The sequence below is a fragment of the Symphalangus syndactylus genome, chromosome X, assembly GCF_028878055.3.
Source record: "Symphalangus syndactylus isolate Jambi chromosome X, NHGRI_mSymSyn1-v2.1_pri, whole genome shotgun sequence".
Taxonomy (NCBI): Eukaryota; Metazoa; Chordata; class Mammalia; order Primates; family Hylobatidae; genus Symphalangus; species Symphalangus syndactylus.
Genome location: NC_072447.2, coordinates 27,820,001 through 27,835,864, shown reverse-complemented (window position 1 = coordinate 27,835,864; position 15,864 = coordinate 27,820,001). Strand labels below are relative to the sequence as shown.

The 15,864-nt window shown below is 41.2% G+C and overlaps 2 protein-coding genes across 9 annotated transcripts in view; one reads left to right on the top strand and one right to left on the bottom strand.

The window, feature by feature from the left end:
• OFD1 (OFD1 centriole and centriolar satellite protein) overlaps positions 1-15,864 on the bottom strand; it is a 79,959-nt gene that overhangs the window by 35,036 nt on the left and 29,059 nt on the right. For 3 of the 7 annotated variants that reach the window (XM_055268752.2, XM_055268753.2, XM_055268757.2), the window contains exons 1-5: positions 5,057-5,422; positions 4,784-4,882; positions 3,470-3,670; positions 1,226-1,294; positions 1,108-1,138 (exon numbers count right to left, since the gene is read on the bottom strand). In XM_055268752.2, the coding sequence (XP_055124727.1) occupies positions 1,108-1,138; positions 1,226-1,294; positions 3,470-3,670; positions 4,784-4,882; positions 5,057-5,068 (412 nt within the window). In that variant the 5' untranslated portion in view covers positions 5,069-5,422. Of the gene's footprint in view, positions 1-1,107; positions 1,139-1,225; positions 1,295-3,469; positions 3,671-4,783; positions 4,883-5,056; positions 5,444-15,864 lie in introns of those variants that run through there. The other 4 variants (XM_055268756.2, XM_063635185.1, XM_055268758.2 and 1 more) reach the window with 4 other exon arrangements.
• TRAPPC2 (trafficking protein particle complex subunit 2) overlaps positions 5,534-15,864 on the top strand; it is a 16,408-nt gene continuing 6,077 nt past the window's right edge. The window contains exons 1-3 of one of the 2 annotated variants that reach the window (XM_055268774.2): positions 5,534-5,611; positions 5,942-6,077; positions 14,220-14,331. In XM_055268774.2, coding sequence (XP_055124749.1) covers positions 5,995-6,077; positions 14,220-14,331 — 195 coding nt within the window. In that variant the 5' untranslated portion in view covers positions 5,534-5,611; positions 5,942-5,994. The remainder of the gene's footprint in view (positions 5,612-5,941; positions 6,078-14,219; positions 14,332-15,864) is intronic. The other variant, XM_055268775.2, reaches the window with a different exon arrangement.

The following is a 15,864-nucleotide window of genomic DNA, read 5'->3' as shown; positions in this document are numbered from 1 at the left end:
CTACCAAGAGACTTGGCGATTAAGTCACAGACTTAATGGCTGGCAGAAAATAAGTATTCAAATGATTAAGTTCTAAATGAATTGGTGAATGAATGAATGAATAAATGAATGTCCTTGTGGGGATGATAGCAGTGCAGGCAACAGACAAAATCCAAGGGTGTACCAAAACAAAAAGACTATTACTAACAGATTATTTTAAAAGACCTAAAGAATAACTATGCATCAAAGCCAAGTTGCCAGCTTATGTTCATGCTACAAAGCCCATCATCAAGTCCAACCAATGGTCTGAAACCCACAGTAGTTATGGACTCTATGAAAGGTTATTGTCAAGGCCAAAATTAAGGCAATTTATTGGGTCTATATAAACATTTTTTTTTTTTTTTTTGAGACGGAGTTTTGCTCTTGCTGCCCAGGCAGGAGTGCAATGGCATGATCTCAGCTCACCACAACCTCTGCCTTCCAGGTTCAAGCGATTCTCCTGCCTCAGCCTCCTGAGTAGCTGTGATTACAAGCATGCGCCACCACGCCTTGCTAATTTTTTTGTATTTTTAGTAGAAACGGGGTTTCTCCAGGTTGGTCAGGCTGGTCTCGAACTCCCAACCCCAGGTGATCGACCCGCCTCAGCCTCCCAAAGTGCAGGGATTACAGGCGTGAGCCACCACGCCCAGCCTGTATAAACATTTAAGAACAAAAGATATATAACACATTACTGAACACAACTCTCATTCTTTAAGGAAATATTAATATATCTAATACCCTATCAATTATACTTAAGAGGGATACCTAGTATACAAAGACACTTTTCCTAAAAGTTATTAGTTTTTTCAGATTTTTCTTTTTTTTGCAGAAATATTCCCAACAGTGGGTATTTTTACAAACAGTATCTTTCAGCCTGTTTGTAGGGCCTTTAATACTGTCTGCAGTTTTCTTATTTGAATATCTAAAAGTTATTACAAAAATGGAAATATAGGGGAAATGACCTGCAGAAATCAAATAATTTAAATCAAATTAAATTTTACTCTTCTCCCTAAAAATTAGCTTCATTCTTTTAGAGGAAAAAGTACATAGAAAAATGTTGCTGTTCTCTACAAAGATGACGGCTCCTACCTTTTTGATTTTCTTTATCAGATCCTGAAACCTGTTAAAAGAAAATATTTTACTTTTATTCAGCTATTCAGTTATAATTAACAAACCAAAGTAGATTACAGAAACTAAGCCATCTTACCAGTGATTTGTAGAGACTGGAAGTAGGGTTGATTTTAATGAGTTGTAATAGATCCTGCATAGTAAATACCTTAAGAAAAAATAGGTTACTAAGTAGACACATTTTTATATCAGTGTTTAAATGATAAATTAGGATATGTTTCTGAATATGAAACTAAGAAACATCCGTCAGATTAAATAAGATTATAACTATGCTAATAAAGCAAACTTCAAGCTCTTTCTTACACTGTTAAATAAATTACTATAAACATATCAAGGTCAAAAGGATAAAATATCTTTATCATCTAATTAACTTCTAAGTACTTCACATCAAAGATGATATGCCTAACAGAAATGTTTAATGCCTTACAGATGACACTGAAATATCTGATGAACCAATGAATACATGACTGAGTTCCTGGGTCATTCAATTACAATTTTTTAAAAAGTATTCATTGTTTAAAAATGTAAATAAATTTTTACTGTCCTTAAAACCGTAATTAAAGTGTACTTAAAATATTGTTAAACAGACATTTTGGGTAGCTATTAAAATATATTTCTACTACAGTATATACCATTCACTATGTCTGCTCTGAGAACACCGATACTTGTTTTCAATTGGTTTTCCTTTAAAGAAAATATTCTGCATGGGCATTTTACATTAGTAGAAACCTTAAGTTGTATGAATGGGATTAATTCCTGCTATATAATTATATTATTGACTATTACACAATAAGTAAAAGTATAAAGTGATTAGAAAGTTAGAGAATGATGTATCAAAAATGAACTCCAGGCCAGGCACGAAGGCTCACGCTTGTAATCCCAGCTCTTTGGGAGATTAAGGTGGGCAGATCACCTGGGGTCAGGATTCGAGACCAGCCTGGCCAACATGGTGAAACCTCGTCTCTACTAAAAATACAAGAGTTAGCCAGGTGTGGTGGTGGGCACCTGTAATCCCAGCTACTTGGGAGGCTAAGGCAGGAGAATTGCTTGAACCCAGGAGGCAGAGGTTGCAGTGAGCCAAGATTGCGCCATTGCACTCCAGCCTGGGTGACAGAGCAAGACTCTGTCTCAAAAACATAAATAAATAAATAAATTCCTAATGCTGACAAATAAAATTTGGTTGCTTATGAAGAAATGCAAATTATTTAAGTTTTCATTCAAATACTGTACTAAGCTTCTTTGTGTCATTAAAACTTTGGAATATGAAACTTTTGGATAATTACAGAAACCACAAAGAAAGTAAAAACATATGAACACCACCAAGAGTGAAATTTATCTTATTTTTGAGACAGTCTCGCTCTGTCACCCAGGCTGGAGTGCAGTGGCATGATCTCGGCTCACTGCAACCTTTGCCATAAACTATGGCCTTTGGGTGATAATGACATGTCAGGGTAGGCTTATAGATTGTAGCAAATGTACCACCTTGATGCAAGATGTTGACAGCGAGGGAGGCTATGAGTGCGTAGGGGCAGCAGGTCTATGGGAATTCTCTGTACTTCCCACTTAACTTTGCTGTAAACCCAAAACTGCTCTGAAAAAATAAAGTCTATTAAAAAAAAAACACACACACATATCCACAGGGAAAGTCTGCTGTATCTGTTTTTAAAATAATAAAGTAGTACTAATGTTCAACAGTAATGGTGAAGAAATATAGTTAAAATAATTAGAAAAGTAGTAAAAAATAAAACAAGTCTTTTTAATATTTGAGAACTTCACAGATTTTTTAAATTACGTATTTCTCACTTATCTAATTACAAAGAAGAGAAACATCTGAAGAAACTAGTGCAGAAAAAAAAAGCTCATGTTAGAGATCTAGATTTACCACCCCGCATTGTCACTTAAAAACTACTTGACGTTGGGCAAATTGATTCACCTCTCCAGAGTCTGGTTCCTCATCCGTAACACATAAAACATCTGCAGTGTGCCTATCACAGTGCCAAGCTTACAGTAGACATTCAGCAGATTGGCAGAGTCTTATTAGACAAGATAGAGGATAGACAGATCAATTATAGGTCTGAAACATTTAGAGATTCTATATATTACTGTTTTACATGAGATTAAATGAGATGCCAAGAAATTAATTTCAAATTTAGTACCCACTTGTTATATAACAAATATATTATGTGCAGGTACAATGTGAATTCAAAGAGGAAACAGAAATGGACCTAGTCAAGGAGCACTTAGCTATCATATGGCACTTTACTGTCAGCAGAGGAAGAACCTGTTAATAAAAAATTCAGAAACAGAAAAGGAAAGACTTTACCTTTTCTTTTGCCAAACCACTTTCTGGAAAGAAAACAGAAAGTGAATATTCATAGCCACATCTTTGTAAGTGATCTGCCACTAAAGAGTTAGAGGCGCCTATTAAGAGGGAGCTCCCTTCTACCGAAATGGACCGAGGTTGCAGTTCTCCACTCAATACAGGGTGCATCAACTCATGAATTAGCTGGTTTCGAAGTTGTGTCTAGCACAAAATAAAAACAAAAATAAAAAAGAAACACAAGGGAAAGAAATTTCAGCAGGATTGTTTCATTAGAGATATACACAGATGAGTTACATTCATTGGAAACCTTCCTTCTATTTCCATAATGGTTCTAGATCCATGGCCAGAAGTTAGAAACCTTCCCCTGCACACTTTGTCTCACCCCGTGAGACAAGCAGTCCAGTGGGTTCTAGAAAAAGCTTTCTTTCCCCAGCTTCCAAATGAAACGAGTGGTTAGCCAGATCCGCTTACAGACTCATAACTTCACTTCCCTAGAAGCCTATTTCAGCAGCTTACGATTGGGATATTAAGTACAGGAAAAAATTCTGCCACTTCATCACACCTCTGTGGACTGTTGGAGAATATAACCAAAATATTCAACAACAGGGGACTGCTATATACATTACAAAAATATCCAAAGATAAGCCTGTTGCCACTGAAAATGAAGATTTCAAGAAACTTTTAAGGAAACAGGGAAATGCTCACCATATAAATTAAAAAAGGATACATACACAGGATACAACTACGTATTTTAAACGTAAAATATGCTTTTGAAATGCATATTGCAATGAAAACACGTTGAGCTAATCCTACTCCTGGCTGTTAATCCAAATATAAAGTATACTAATAGATATTTCTTGCCCAAATTAAATATTCATACATTTCAATATAGTTCAAAGATGAAATTTTTCACTTCCCAAACTATTATTAAGCAGTACACTAGTACTTTCTATATGGTGTCAATGTCCTTCATCCAAATGTATTACAAACCCAATTATTAATTTAGGAACCTATAAGCCATATTTATAAAACAAGCCTAATCTTACTGTGTTCATTATATAAATATTTCCTTCTCCTATCTTGTCAGTTCAATTAATTATTTGAATATGTTCCTTTAAGACGACTCAAACTCAACATTTTCTCATTTTCAAGAGACTGTAATGTTTCAGGATACAGTTATTCGAGAATATAAAAATGTAATTCACTAATACAATCTATGTATCATACGATTATTAAAACCTAAACCTTGACTGAATTTGAACTACCTGTTACAGGTTACACTTGTTATGACACAGATACGCCTAAATCCGATACCTTGAGTGTATCCAGTATACCCCGATCCTTAAACGTCTGGTATAGCTTTTTGCGCAGTTCATCTTGACTCAACACATCAGCCACGGGGAGCATGTTGGACTAAAAGACAAAATGGTTACAGGTTACCTGCGGGGCAGAGGGAACGTGAACGTCTGAAAACAGACCAGTGGCCTCCGGGGAAGCCATAAGAGGCCTAGCGGGGAAAGGAGTTTTAACGAACACAAAACAAGACTTCATTTCCGCCTGTCCCCGAGAAGGGGCAGGTGTGTCTACCTGAGCCATCATCAGGCGTCAGCTTCCTCCGGAGCCCGCCTCGCTCGCCCCGCCGTGGCCCGAGTTTATTGCCCAGCCCGGGCTTGGGGCCAAGACGAGGGGGAATCCCAGCAGGGCCCTGCCTCTGCCCCGAGGGTTCGGAAGGAACAAAGGTGCCGAACGTTCTCTGCCTCGCACTCCCAACTAGGTTTTCTAGCAAACACGCGAGCTTCCTTTCTTCGGAGGTTCTGAGGCACGGGCGAGAACCCAGGCACGACTCAAAGGCGGCTGGAGGGCGGGGACCCAGACACCACAGACTGAAAGCAGCGAGGCAGGACCGCCTCATAACCCGTCCTGCAACTTCCGGAAACTTGCTAAATACAGCCTTCCCGAGCTGAAGAGCTATGGCGCAGGAGCTTGGTTGCCCAGCACCGGCCGGAAGCTCCACCTACGTATCGCGAGAGCACATCCCAGGGTATCGCGAGAACTGCTTCGACGTTCTGGCTACAGGTTCGGAGCGCGGGTCTCTTCTGCGGAAACTGACATTGCGTTTCCGTTGTCGGCCTCCCACTGCAGGTAGGGAATGGAGCGAGTGGGGGGCGGGTGTTTTGAGTCCCTGGAGGACTTCGTAGCCCCTGCGTGACGCGGATGTTGGTCCTGTACCTCCACCCCTCCCCGGGGTGGCCGGGCCGGACCTGCCAGCCCTCCGCCGGCTCATCCGCGCAGCCCTTCCACCTGCAGACGTCCGCCTTTCCGGGGGCTGTGGTTTCGCGGTTCACTGGGTCATTCAGCTAACCCAGGGTTTCTTAACGGCGGCACTGTTGCCCTTTGGAACCGGAAGATTGTTTTGGGAGGCTGTCCTGTGCATTGTAGGTTTAGCTGTATCCTTGCTCTCTATTTTGTCAGTATCACCTTCTCCCCCAAGTGTGACAACCAAAGATGTCTCCAGATATTGCCAGATGTCCTCTTGGAAGCAAGATCGCTCCGGGTTGAGATCCACAGAGCTAAACGTTTTAGAGTACCAACCATTGTGTGCTGTGAGGTAAAGGTGAGCCAGTCCTCATGATGCTTAAATGTAATTAGAAAAGGAACCAAACCTCTCAGAAGCAATAATGAAAATGTTACAGCCAGAGAATTGAACAAGAACTAAGATACATTGTAGACTGGATAAAGAGTTTAAAGGGGAGGTGGCTGAAGATGGAAGTGATCCAGATCATCTCTGTGGAAAAAGTGTGACTTTATCAGGGCCTTGATGGGTAGGATTCGGTTGGTGGGCAAAAAGGAGAACATCACAGGAAGGGGAAAAATGAGCAAAGGAATCATTAAAAGAAAAAAAAAAAAAGCCACGACCTTCTTGGGGACAGTGAGGAATCTAGCCTGACTCCAGAGTTGTGTGCTGGGAATGTAAGCCTTATGCAGTATCTAAGTCTTGTGAGGACAAAATTGGATGTCAGCTTTGTGTACAGCATTGAAGATGAGTGCAATGAGTTTTGATCTTTGGCTGTGAAAAACTTAAAGTAAGAGGCAGTAAGAGTGACAGGACTTCATAGGAGGTGGGGAACCTGTAGGTTTTTGTTGGAAACAATGGAAGAGGAGGAGAGGCTTAGTTGGATTTTAAAGGATGGGTAGTGGTTGCAGACAGAATAAAGGAGAACATTCCAGGCATGAAGAGAGAAATAATAGTAGCTCTGAACTCGATACAGTCAAAGTGAATTTGGGAGAAAAAAATAAGTAAACGAGTCAACGCTAGCAGAGGTGGAACAATAGGGCTGAGAAAAGACACGTGGAGCAATGTGGGAATCTGTTTTGAATACTAGTACGTGATCCTGTAGCTGAAATGCATCAAAGGCTTTTGAGTGAAATGATGAAAACAGTGTTCTAAAAAGATGTTGATATGTTGTAAATGTTGTTAAGTAGAATCACTTGTCCACTGTTTTAAAAAAAAAAAAAAAAGCTCCTGAAGACCCCCTCACTCCCACCCCCACCTTTGGTCCCACAGTTGAATACATGAATATAATTAGATAAAACGTTCTCCAAAAACTAGCATAACTTCTAGGGGTGGGAAAATTGCTTATAATATTAATAGGAAAATGTCACATTAGAGACCTATCAGTAGTATTCCTACTGCCCCTCCTCATTGTAATAGACATGTCCCATGCCATACCAGTTTAGTCTCATGACCCCAGGTTTATGGAACAACTGAAATCACTGCTCTCGCGAGCACAGGGCACTTTTTCTAGAAGCTCTTCTACAGAGGCTGTAAAGAGGCTTGCTACAAAAATGGATGTCTTTGGAACTGGAGTCCATGAGTTTTATCTTGCATTTGTCTACAACTTAAAATAAGAGAAAGGACTTCCAAGTTCATTGAGCATCCTCCCACTCTGGCACTGGTGGTGTTCCACCCACCCCTTAGTTTCTAGATTCCCGACTTCAAATGAGCAGCCCTGGGCTTGGCCTATGGAACGGTTTGGAATAAGTCTGTGTAGTCCAGAGTCAGCAAATACTTGGCCCTCTTGTAGGCACTGCACTTCCCCAAATTCATAGCAGACATGGATAATTGATCACAGCATTCTTTCCTGCTGACCACACTTAGTCTCAGAATCTTTCTCAGCGCCAGTTCCTGGCAGTCACTACCAGTTGATTAGAATTAGCTCATGAAAGGAAACTCATTTGCCATCCCTTGCCAAGTCCCTTTTTCATTAGATAGCTTATCGTATTTAAAGATACTACTGTGCTGTACCCCACTCCCTTTCCACCCCAAAAAGGTCTCCCCCACTCCGTTTAAACATCCTCTGTTCCTTCAGTTGCTCTTGTCTGGTTTCCAGAGTATTTCCTAGCCTAGATCCTGCCCTCCCTTCCCCTGTAACACACAGAGTTATTGATCCTTTTACAATATGATTCCCAGAACTGAGTACCTTCCCCAAAGATGATAATATTATTGAAGAGGACATCAGCATTCTCCTCGACCTTGCTCTTAATGCCACCTAGAATTGATTAGCTTTTTGGACAAACCTCTCAGACTTTTGCCTCTTACTGAGCTTGCAGAACCTTTGGGTTGATGTAGATGAACTGTTCTTAATCTAGGTTTCCCTTGTCCTTTTGTACAGTTGATTTTTAAGCCCAAGTACAGGGCTTACTTTCTTATCCTCTTAACTTCTATCTTGTTAATTTCACCTTACTCTCCTAGCCATGCAGATCTTTTTTAATCCTAACTTCTGCCTTCTAATAAGTTAGCTGCCCTTGGTGTTATCTTTGAATGTGATAAGTTATCGTCATTCAAGTTATTGGTTCAAATACTGAGCTAGACTAGGTTAAGGTCAACCTCAAAGCCTTCCTAGAGACCCTGTGCCATAAATTGACATGGAGCACCCAATGTTCTCCGAGTATTGACACTCAAGTCAGCTATGAGCCATCCCTCATTCAGCAAATAATGAGTGCTTTTTGGGTCCCTGGCACTGTTGTAGCTCTAGGGATACCACAGTGAATGAGATGAATGGTGTATCTGCTCTCATGGAGGGCAACATTCTAGCAAGACTGTATTTTCACTCAGGCTCCAGGACTCCAGTTTGTTCTTAGGTAGATACCAAAATATTTCGTAAAATGACTTTCTGTTTACCTACCGTATCTCCCTTCAGAAACAAAAAATGTAAATTTGGCATGACTTGTTCTAGTACAACCAGGAGTATGTGAATGAATAATCTGTTTTTATCTAGGGATTCACATTAAATGAGTTAATGTATAATAAAAGTGCCTGGCATGGCATCTGACTGAAATAAGCATTCAATACATGTTTCTGTTGGTGTTCTAGTCGCTCTGAATGTACCCTGTTATAGACTAGGAGATAAGCCTTTTTCCTGTTTCTGAAAATAGGAATAGCATTTAACCTAGCGGATGATATGGCATTTTTCTTGCAATTTCTAAAGTGTCACTGATCAGCAGTTATGCAATCACATTTGTTAATCCAAGGTATATAATTTTTCAGGACCTGATGACTTGGATTTATTGAAATGTCTATAGATGTTTTCTTTTTTTTTTTAATTATACTTTAAGTTCTAGGGTACATGTGCACAACATGCAGGTTTGATACATAGGTATACATGTGCCATGTTGGTTTGCTGCACCCATTAACTCATCATTTACATTAGGTATTTCTCCTAATGCTATCTCTCCCCTAGCCCCCCACCCCGACAGGCCCCAGTGTGTGATATTCCCTGCCCTGTGTCCAAGTGATCTCATTGTTCAATTCCCACCTATGAGTGAGAACGTGCAGTGTTTGGTTTTCTGTCCTTGTGATAGTTTGCTCAGAATGATGGTTTCCAGCTTCATCCATGTCCCTACAAAGGACATGAACTCATCATTTTTTATGGCTGCATAGTATTCCATGGTGTATATGTGCCACATTTTCTTAATCCAGTCTATCATTGATGGACATTTGGGTTCATTCCAAGTCTTTGCTATTGTGAATAGTGCCACAATAAACATACGTGTGCATGTGTCTTTATAGTAGCATGATTTGTAATCCTTTGGGTATATACCCAGCAATGAGTTTGCTGGGTCAAATGGTATTTCTACCTCTAGATCCTTGAGGAATCACCACACTGTCTTCCACAATGACTGAACTAATTTACACTCCCACCAACAGTGTAAAAGCATTCCTATTTCTCCACATCCTCTCCAGCATCTGTTATTTCCTGACTTTTTAATGATCGCCATTCTAACTGGCGTGAGATGGTATCTCCTTGTGGTTTTGATTTGCATTTCTCTAATGACCAGTGATGAGCATTTTTTTCATGTGTCTGTTGGCTGCATAGATGTCTTCTTTTGAGAAGTCTCTGTTCATATCCTTTGCCCACTTTTTGATGGGGTTGTTTTTTTTCTTGTAAATTTGTTTGAGTTCTTTGTAGATTCTAGATATTAGCCCTTTGTCAGAGGGGTAGATTGCAAACATTTTCTCCCATTCTGTAGGTTGCCTGTTCACTCTGATGGTAGTTTCTTTTGCTGTGCAGAAGCTCTTTAGTTTTATTAGATCCCATTTGTCTATTTTGGCTTTTGTTGTCATTGCTTTTGGTGTTTTAGACATGAAGTCCTTGCCCATGCCTGTGTCCTGAATGGTATTGCCTAGGTTTTCTTCTAGAGTTTGTATGGTTTTAGGTCTAACATTTAAGTCTTTTTTGTTTGTTTGTTTTTTGTTTTTTGAGACGAAGTTTCACTCTTGTTGCCCAGGCTGCAGTGCAATGGTGCAATCTTGACTCACCGCAGCCTCCACCTCCTGGATTCAAGCAATTCTTTTGCCTCAGCCTCCCGAGTAGCAGGGATTACAGGCATGTGCCACCACGCCCGGCTAATTTTGTATTTTTTTGTAGAGACAGGGTTCCTCCATGTTGGTCAGGCTGATCTTGAACTCCCTACCTCAGGTGATCCGCCCACCTCAGCCTCCCAAAGTGCCGGGATTACGGGCTTGAGCCACCATGCCCAGCCCTAACATTTAAGTCTTTAATCCATCTTGAATTAATTTTTGTATAAGGTGTAAGGAAGGGATCCAGTTTCAGCTTTCTACATATGGCTAGCCAGTTTTCCCAGCACCATTTATGAAATAGGGAATCCTGTCCCCATTTCTTGTTTTTGTCAGGTTTGTCAAAGATCAGATGGTTGTAGATGTGTGGTGTTATTTCTGAGGCCTCTGTTCTGTTCCATTGGTCTATATATCTGTTTCAGTACCAGTACCATGCTGTTTTGGTTACTGTAGCCTTATAGTATAGTTTGAAGTCAGGTAGCGTGATGCCTCCACCTTTCTTCTTTTGGCTTAGGATTGACTTGGCAATGTGGGCTCTTTTTTGGTTCCATATGAACTTTAAAGTAGTTTTTTTCAATTCTGTGAAGAAAGTCATTGGTAGCTTGATGGGAATGGCAGTGAATCTAAAAATTACCCTTGGGCAGTATGGCCATTTTAATGATATTGATTCTTCCTATCCATGAGCATGGAATGTTCTTCCATTTGTTTGTGTCCTCTTTTATTTCATTGACCTCGTGATCCGCCCACCTCGGCCTCCCAAAATGCTGGGATTACAGGCGTGAGCCACCGCGCCTGGCCCACACTAGCCACATTTCTAATCCACACTAGCTCACATATTGGAGAGCACAGATGTAGAACATTTCCATCCTCGCAGAAAGTTCCATAGATTGGACAGCGCAGAATCCTAGTGTGTGTCTTACCTTTGCTCCATACCCTCAAGTATTTGCTAAGTGTTTGCAGCTGTTCCCCTCCCGAAACAATGGGGTCATTTTCTCCCAGGGTTTTCAGTTCTTCCACTTCACCTGTCAGTTTTTCCTTGGCAGAACTGAATGAAAAGCTACAGCCCTTCTTGGTTCTTCAGCTGTTTACAAAATCAAATAATTGGCAGCTGAAGTCAAGCATGGAATGTATATAAAGAAAGCTCTGTCTCATCTTCTGCGCAGCTGGGTAGTTGGTAACAGCATCCTCATGCAGTCGGTCTTTGAGTTCCCTTTCTGTCTTCCTGCTAACTTAGCGCCATGCTGCTTGCCTATTCGTGGCTTTCCATATAGGGGTGAGTGTGGGGATGCATGTTATCTCGCTTATACATATATGTACATATATTTCCTGCTGCTGCTTTTGCTTTTTTTTTTTTTTTTTTTTTTTTTTGCTGCTGCTTAAATGTGCTGAAGAAAGAAAGAAGCCCTTCCCTTGGCAAACTCCAGCTCTGAAATCTAGTCCAGCAAGAATTCATGATATCATTGTTTACTTTGTTCAAATTTCAACTCCCTATCCTTCTTCCCTTCACTTTGGAGAATTATTGCCAGTTCTTCTAGTTTTGCATAGCTTTTTTATCATTCCAGCTTGTCTTTGTTACCCACTTTTTATGTTTGGACCTTTTTCTTATCTTTCCCCTAAAACAGGGGCAAATATTTTCTTTAAAGGGCCAGATAGTAAATATTGTTGGCTTTGTGGGACAGCTGGTCTGTGTCACGGGTGCTTAACTCTGCCATTGAAGCGTGAGAGCAGCCTTAGATGGTCGCAAAAGGATGGGCAAGGCTAGATTTGGCCTGCAGTCTATAGTCCCCCACCCCTCCACCCCTGCCCCAAATAGCATTTTAAATCCTACTTCATCATGCCAGGAGTCTCTGATCTGCCTTTTCTTCCACAGTCATGGCCTTCCAATTCTAGAGTTAAAAGTGCCAGCCGTGGCCGGGCACGGTGGCTCACGCTTGTAATCCCAGCACTTTGGGAGGCCGAGGCGGGCGGATCATGAGGTCAGGAGATCGAGACTACGGTGAAACCCCGTCTCTACTAAAAATACAAAAAATTAGCTGGGCATGGTGGCGGGCGCCTGTAGTCCCAGCTACTCGGAGAGGCTGAGGCAGGAGAATGGCATGAACCCGGGAGGCGGAGCTTGCAGTGAGCCGAGATTGCACCACTGCACTCCAGCCTGGGCGACAGAGCAAGACTCCGCCTCAAAAAAAAAAAAAAGTGCCAGCCATGCCTTGATTTCCTTTATAAAATGTGTCATTCATTAGCAAGTACATATCAGATTTCTTCTGATTTCATTGTGTGTTCTGTGTGAATCAGCAGAAGGCCCAATGAGGCTTGCTAAGTCTTGGCTTCTAACACACCTCACATGTATGTTCTAGGAGACTGACTGTAACTCCTGGTTTACTTGATTTCCACTCGGTGTTGAGAAGTTACTAGTCACCACATCCCAGTGTGCATACGGTCTTCCATGTTATTCTACATAACATTAATTGAGCATGTACTGTGAGTCAGACACTGTACTGGGTACTTTACATGCATTAGATTGTGTGATCCTCATAAGTGCACCATAAGGTGCTACAGTGTTAGCACTATTTAACAGATGAGAAAACTGACATTAGGAAATTAAGGACTGCCTGTGGTTACACTGCCAGTAAGTAGCAGAGCTAGACCTGAACCTAACTTTGTTTAACTCCAAAGTCCTTGTGTTAAAAATACACACCGTGGGGTTACCTTGGGGTAAATCCATCCATGCCCCCACCCATCCATCATTCATCTAGATTTCAATTATCTGTGCTAAAAGCCATGGAATCACTTATATTTTTTTCCCCAGTTTCTTGTAGTTTTATCTCTTTTGCCAATCTGTTTTTTTTTTTTTTTTTTTTTTGAGACAGGGTCTCATTTTGTCACTTAGACTGGAGTGCAGTGGTGCGATCTCGGTTCACTGCAGCCTTGACCTCCCTGGGCTCAGGTGATCCTCCCGCGTCAGCCTCCTGAATAGCTGGGACTACAGGCACATACCACCATGCCTGGCTAATTTTTGTATTTCATGTAGAGATAGAGTTTCACCATGTTGCCCAGGCTGGTCTCGAACTCCTGGGCTGAAGCAATCTGCCCATCTCAGCCCTCCAAAGTGCTGAGATTACAGGCGTGAGCCACTGCACCAGGCCCAATGTGTTAAACTTAGTTCCAAGATCTCTCAGTGCCTCAGAATGTCTTCCTTTATGGATTATTTCTTCCATCTTTTCTAGAATACAAAACTCTTCCTTTCTTATAAATTGGTGTATAAAGAGGCATATCATAGGCTCTTAGATTTGCAAAGACTTATATTTATAGGACACATACTTCAAGTAGAAAGAAGACAAATACAGCACACGCAGTCTATGAATCAGTGATACAGTGTCTCTCCTTTCTAGGTAAGTGACATGAGGTAGAGTTGGTTTTAGCGTCCCCCGACGGATGCCTCCTGGACATTTCTAAGGCAAGCTAATTACTTCCTTGGTCTTCCCACTACTCTGTATTGTCCTTGACTCACCACCACCTTCTGTTAATCCTTCTAGGTGTCCGTGCTGCTACTAACTGGTCCAGTCCAAATGAAGCCCAGCTTACTCTACCAGACACTTAGGGCCCCTTGAGCTGAATGAGCCATATTGTCAGATCATGAGAATGTTGTCTTTGTGATTTCATGTTAGAGGTCTTCCAGTTTACTTATGAAAATACATTAGATTCACAGATACATAATTTGTTTATTCCAGAAGCTACGTATCTTCGCTTGTATACTGGAAACTGCCAAGCTTAGTAGCATCTTACTCTACAATGTCAGGTTTAAATTAAAAAAAGAATTCTACACTTCCCATTAGTCATTTTTTAATTTGAAGATTGACTACTAAAAATACGTACTATTTTTCACTTAATTAGGAGCCATATATTGAAGACCATGTCTGGGAGCTTCTACTTTGTAATTGTTGGCCACCATGATAATCCAGTTTTTGAAATGGAGTTTTTGCCAGCTGGGAAGGCAGAATCCAAAGTACGTAAGAATTTTTATGATATTGTAATGATATGGTATAATATGATTTTAGAACTGGAAGATCTGGACAGATAAGGTAACTGAAATCCACCACAATTAAATGAGGCTTGTTCAGGAGCCCACAGACTGATAGAAGCCAGCCAGGGAATGTCCTTGAAGATGTTTATTCATCCTTTAATTCAGCACAGACTAGCATGACGCTCTGGCATTCCCATCATTCTCAGTTCACTATGGCACCCACCATGAATTGCTGCTGCTTAAGCACATAAAAACATAGTTCACCTGTAGTGGATTGCCGCCTTGAAATGCCATGAAAGTCCAGGCTGTTTTCATGAATCACGTTTTTCATCAGGACCTAGTGGGTTAGAAAAGACCCTTACTTCCCTGTCTTCCTGCTGCCACTGGGTCTGCAGCACCTCACTTCAGGGGCCTTCTGCAGCACTTCCTGGCTGGGTTGAGCCTGCATGCTCCCCTCCCCAGTGACACTGTGGCCATACACAGGAAGCTGAAAAGCAGCACCAGAGGTGATACCACCTGACCTTCTTGTCAAGAATGGTTCCAAAAACCAAGCTTGGCTCGAGAACATACTGCCATTCAGACCCGTAGAATTTTTTTTTTTTTTTTTGAGACAAGGAAATGGACCATATATTTTAAGAAAGATTACCATCCCAAATGCTTAAAATAAAACCATTTGGATCTTATTTATTTATTTATTTTTTTGAGACAGAGTCTTGCTCTGTCACCCAGACTGGAGTGCAGTTGACATGATCTCAGCTCACTGCAACCTCTGCCTCCTGGGTTCAAGCAATTCTCCCGTATCAGCCTCCCAAGTAGCTGGGATTATAGGTGCGCACCACCGTGCCAGGCTAATTTTTGTATTTTTAGTAGAGACAGGGTTTCGCCATGTTGCCCAGGCTGGTCTCGAACTCCTGACCTCAGGTGGTCTGCCTGCCCTCGGCCTCCCAAAGTGCTGGGATTGCAGACATGAGCCACCACACCTGGCCCAGACCTGTAGAGTTTTGACACGAGAAGAGCCCAGTTCTTTCCAATTTCTGTTTCTAACAAATTGCTGACAAGTTCGCTATGTTTCTCCCAACCTCCAAAAATTGGCTTTAATGTCCTTTAAGGAATTGATGTTTTAAGTTAATTGTAATGCATAATATATGGTATTTTTCAACTATTCAGGCCTTGCCACCAAAATAAGATAGACATTTGTTTAAGGGATTCTCTACGAGGTGGAGTTGCGACATTATTTTCTCATATTATGAGAACACTACTCATTAAAACTTGTTTTGAGGTATCTCTGTACCAGTACTGCTTTGTGGGATGCAGCTACTTGTATGTAATTTCTGTGCACTCCACTGCCCTTGTGTTGGACAAAGCACACATAAAAATACCTTGTTGCATAACTTGATTTTAGTTCTTTCTCCTGCTACCACTCACTTTCTTAAAGCGTTTTCAGTTTGCTCCTAATTCTTCAGAATTGATCATCATTGTAAAAGAAAACACTGCTGTGAGCCAGACACAAAAACA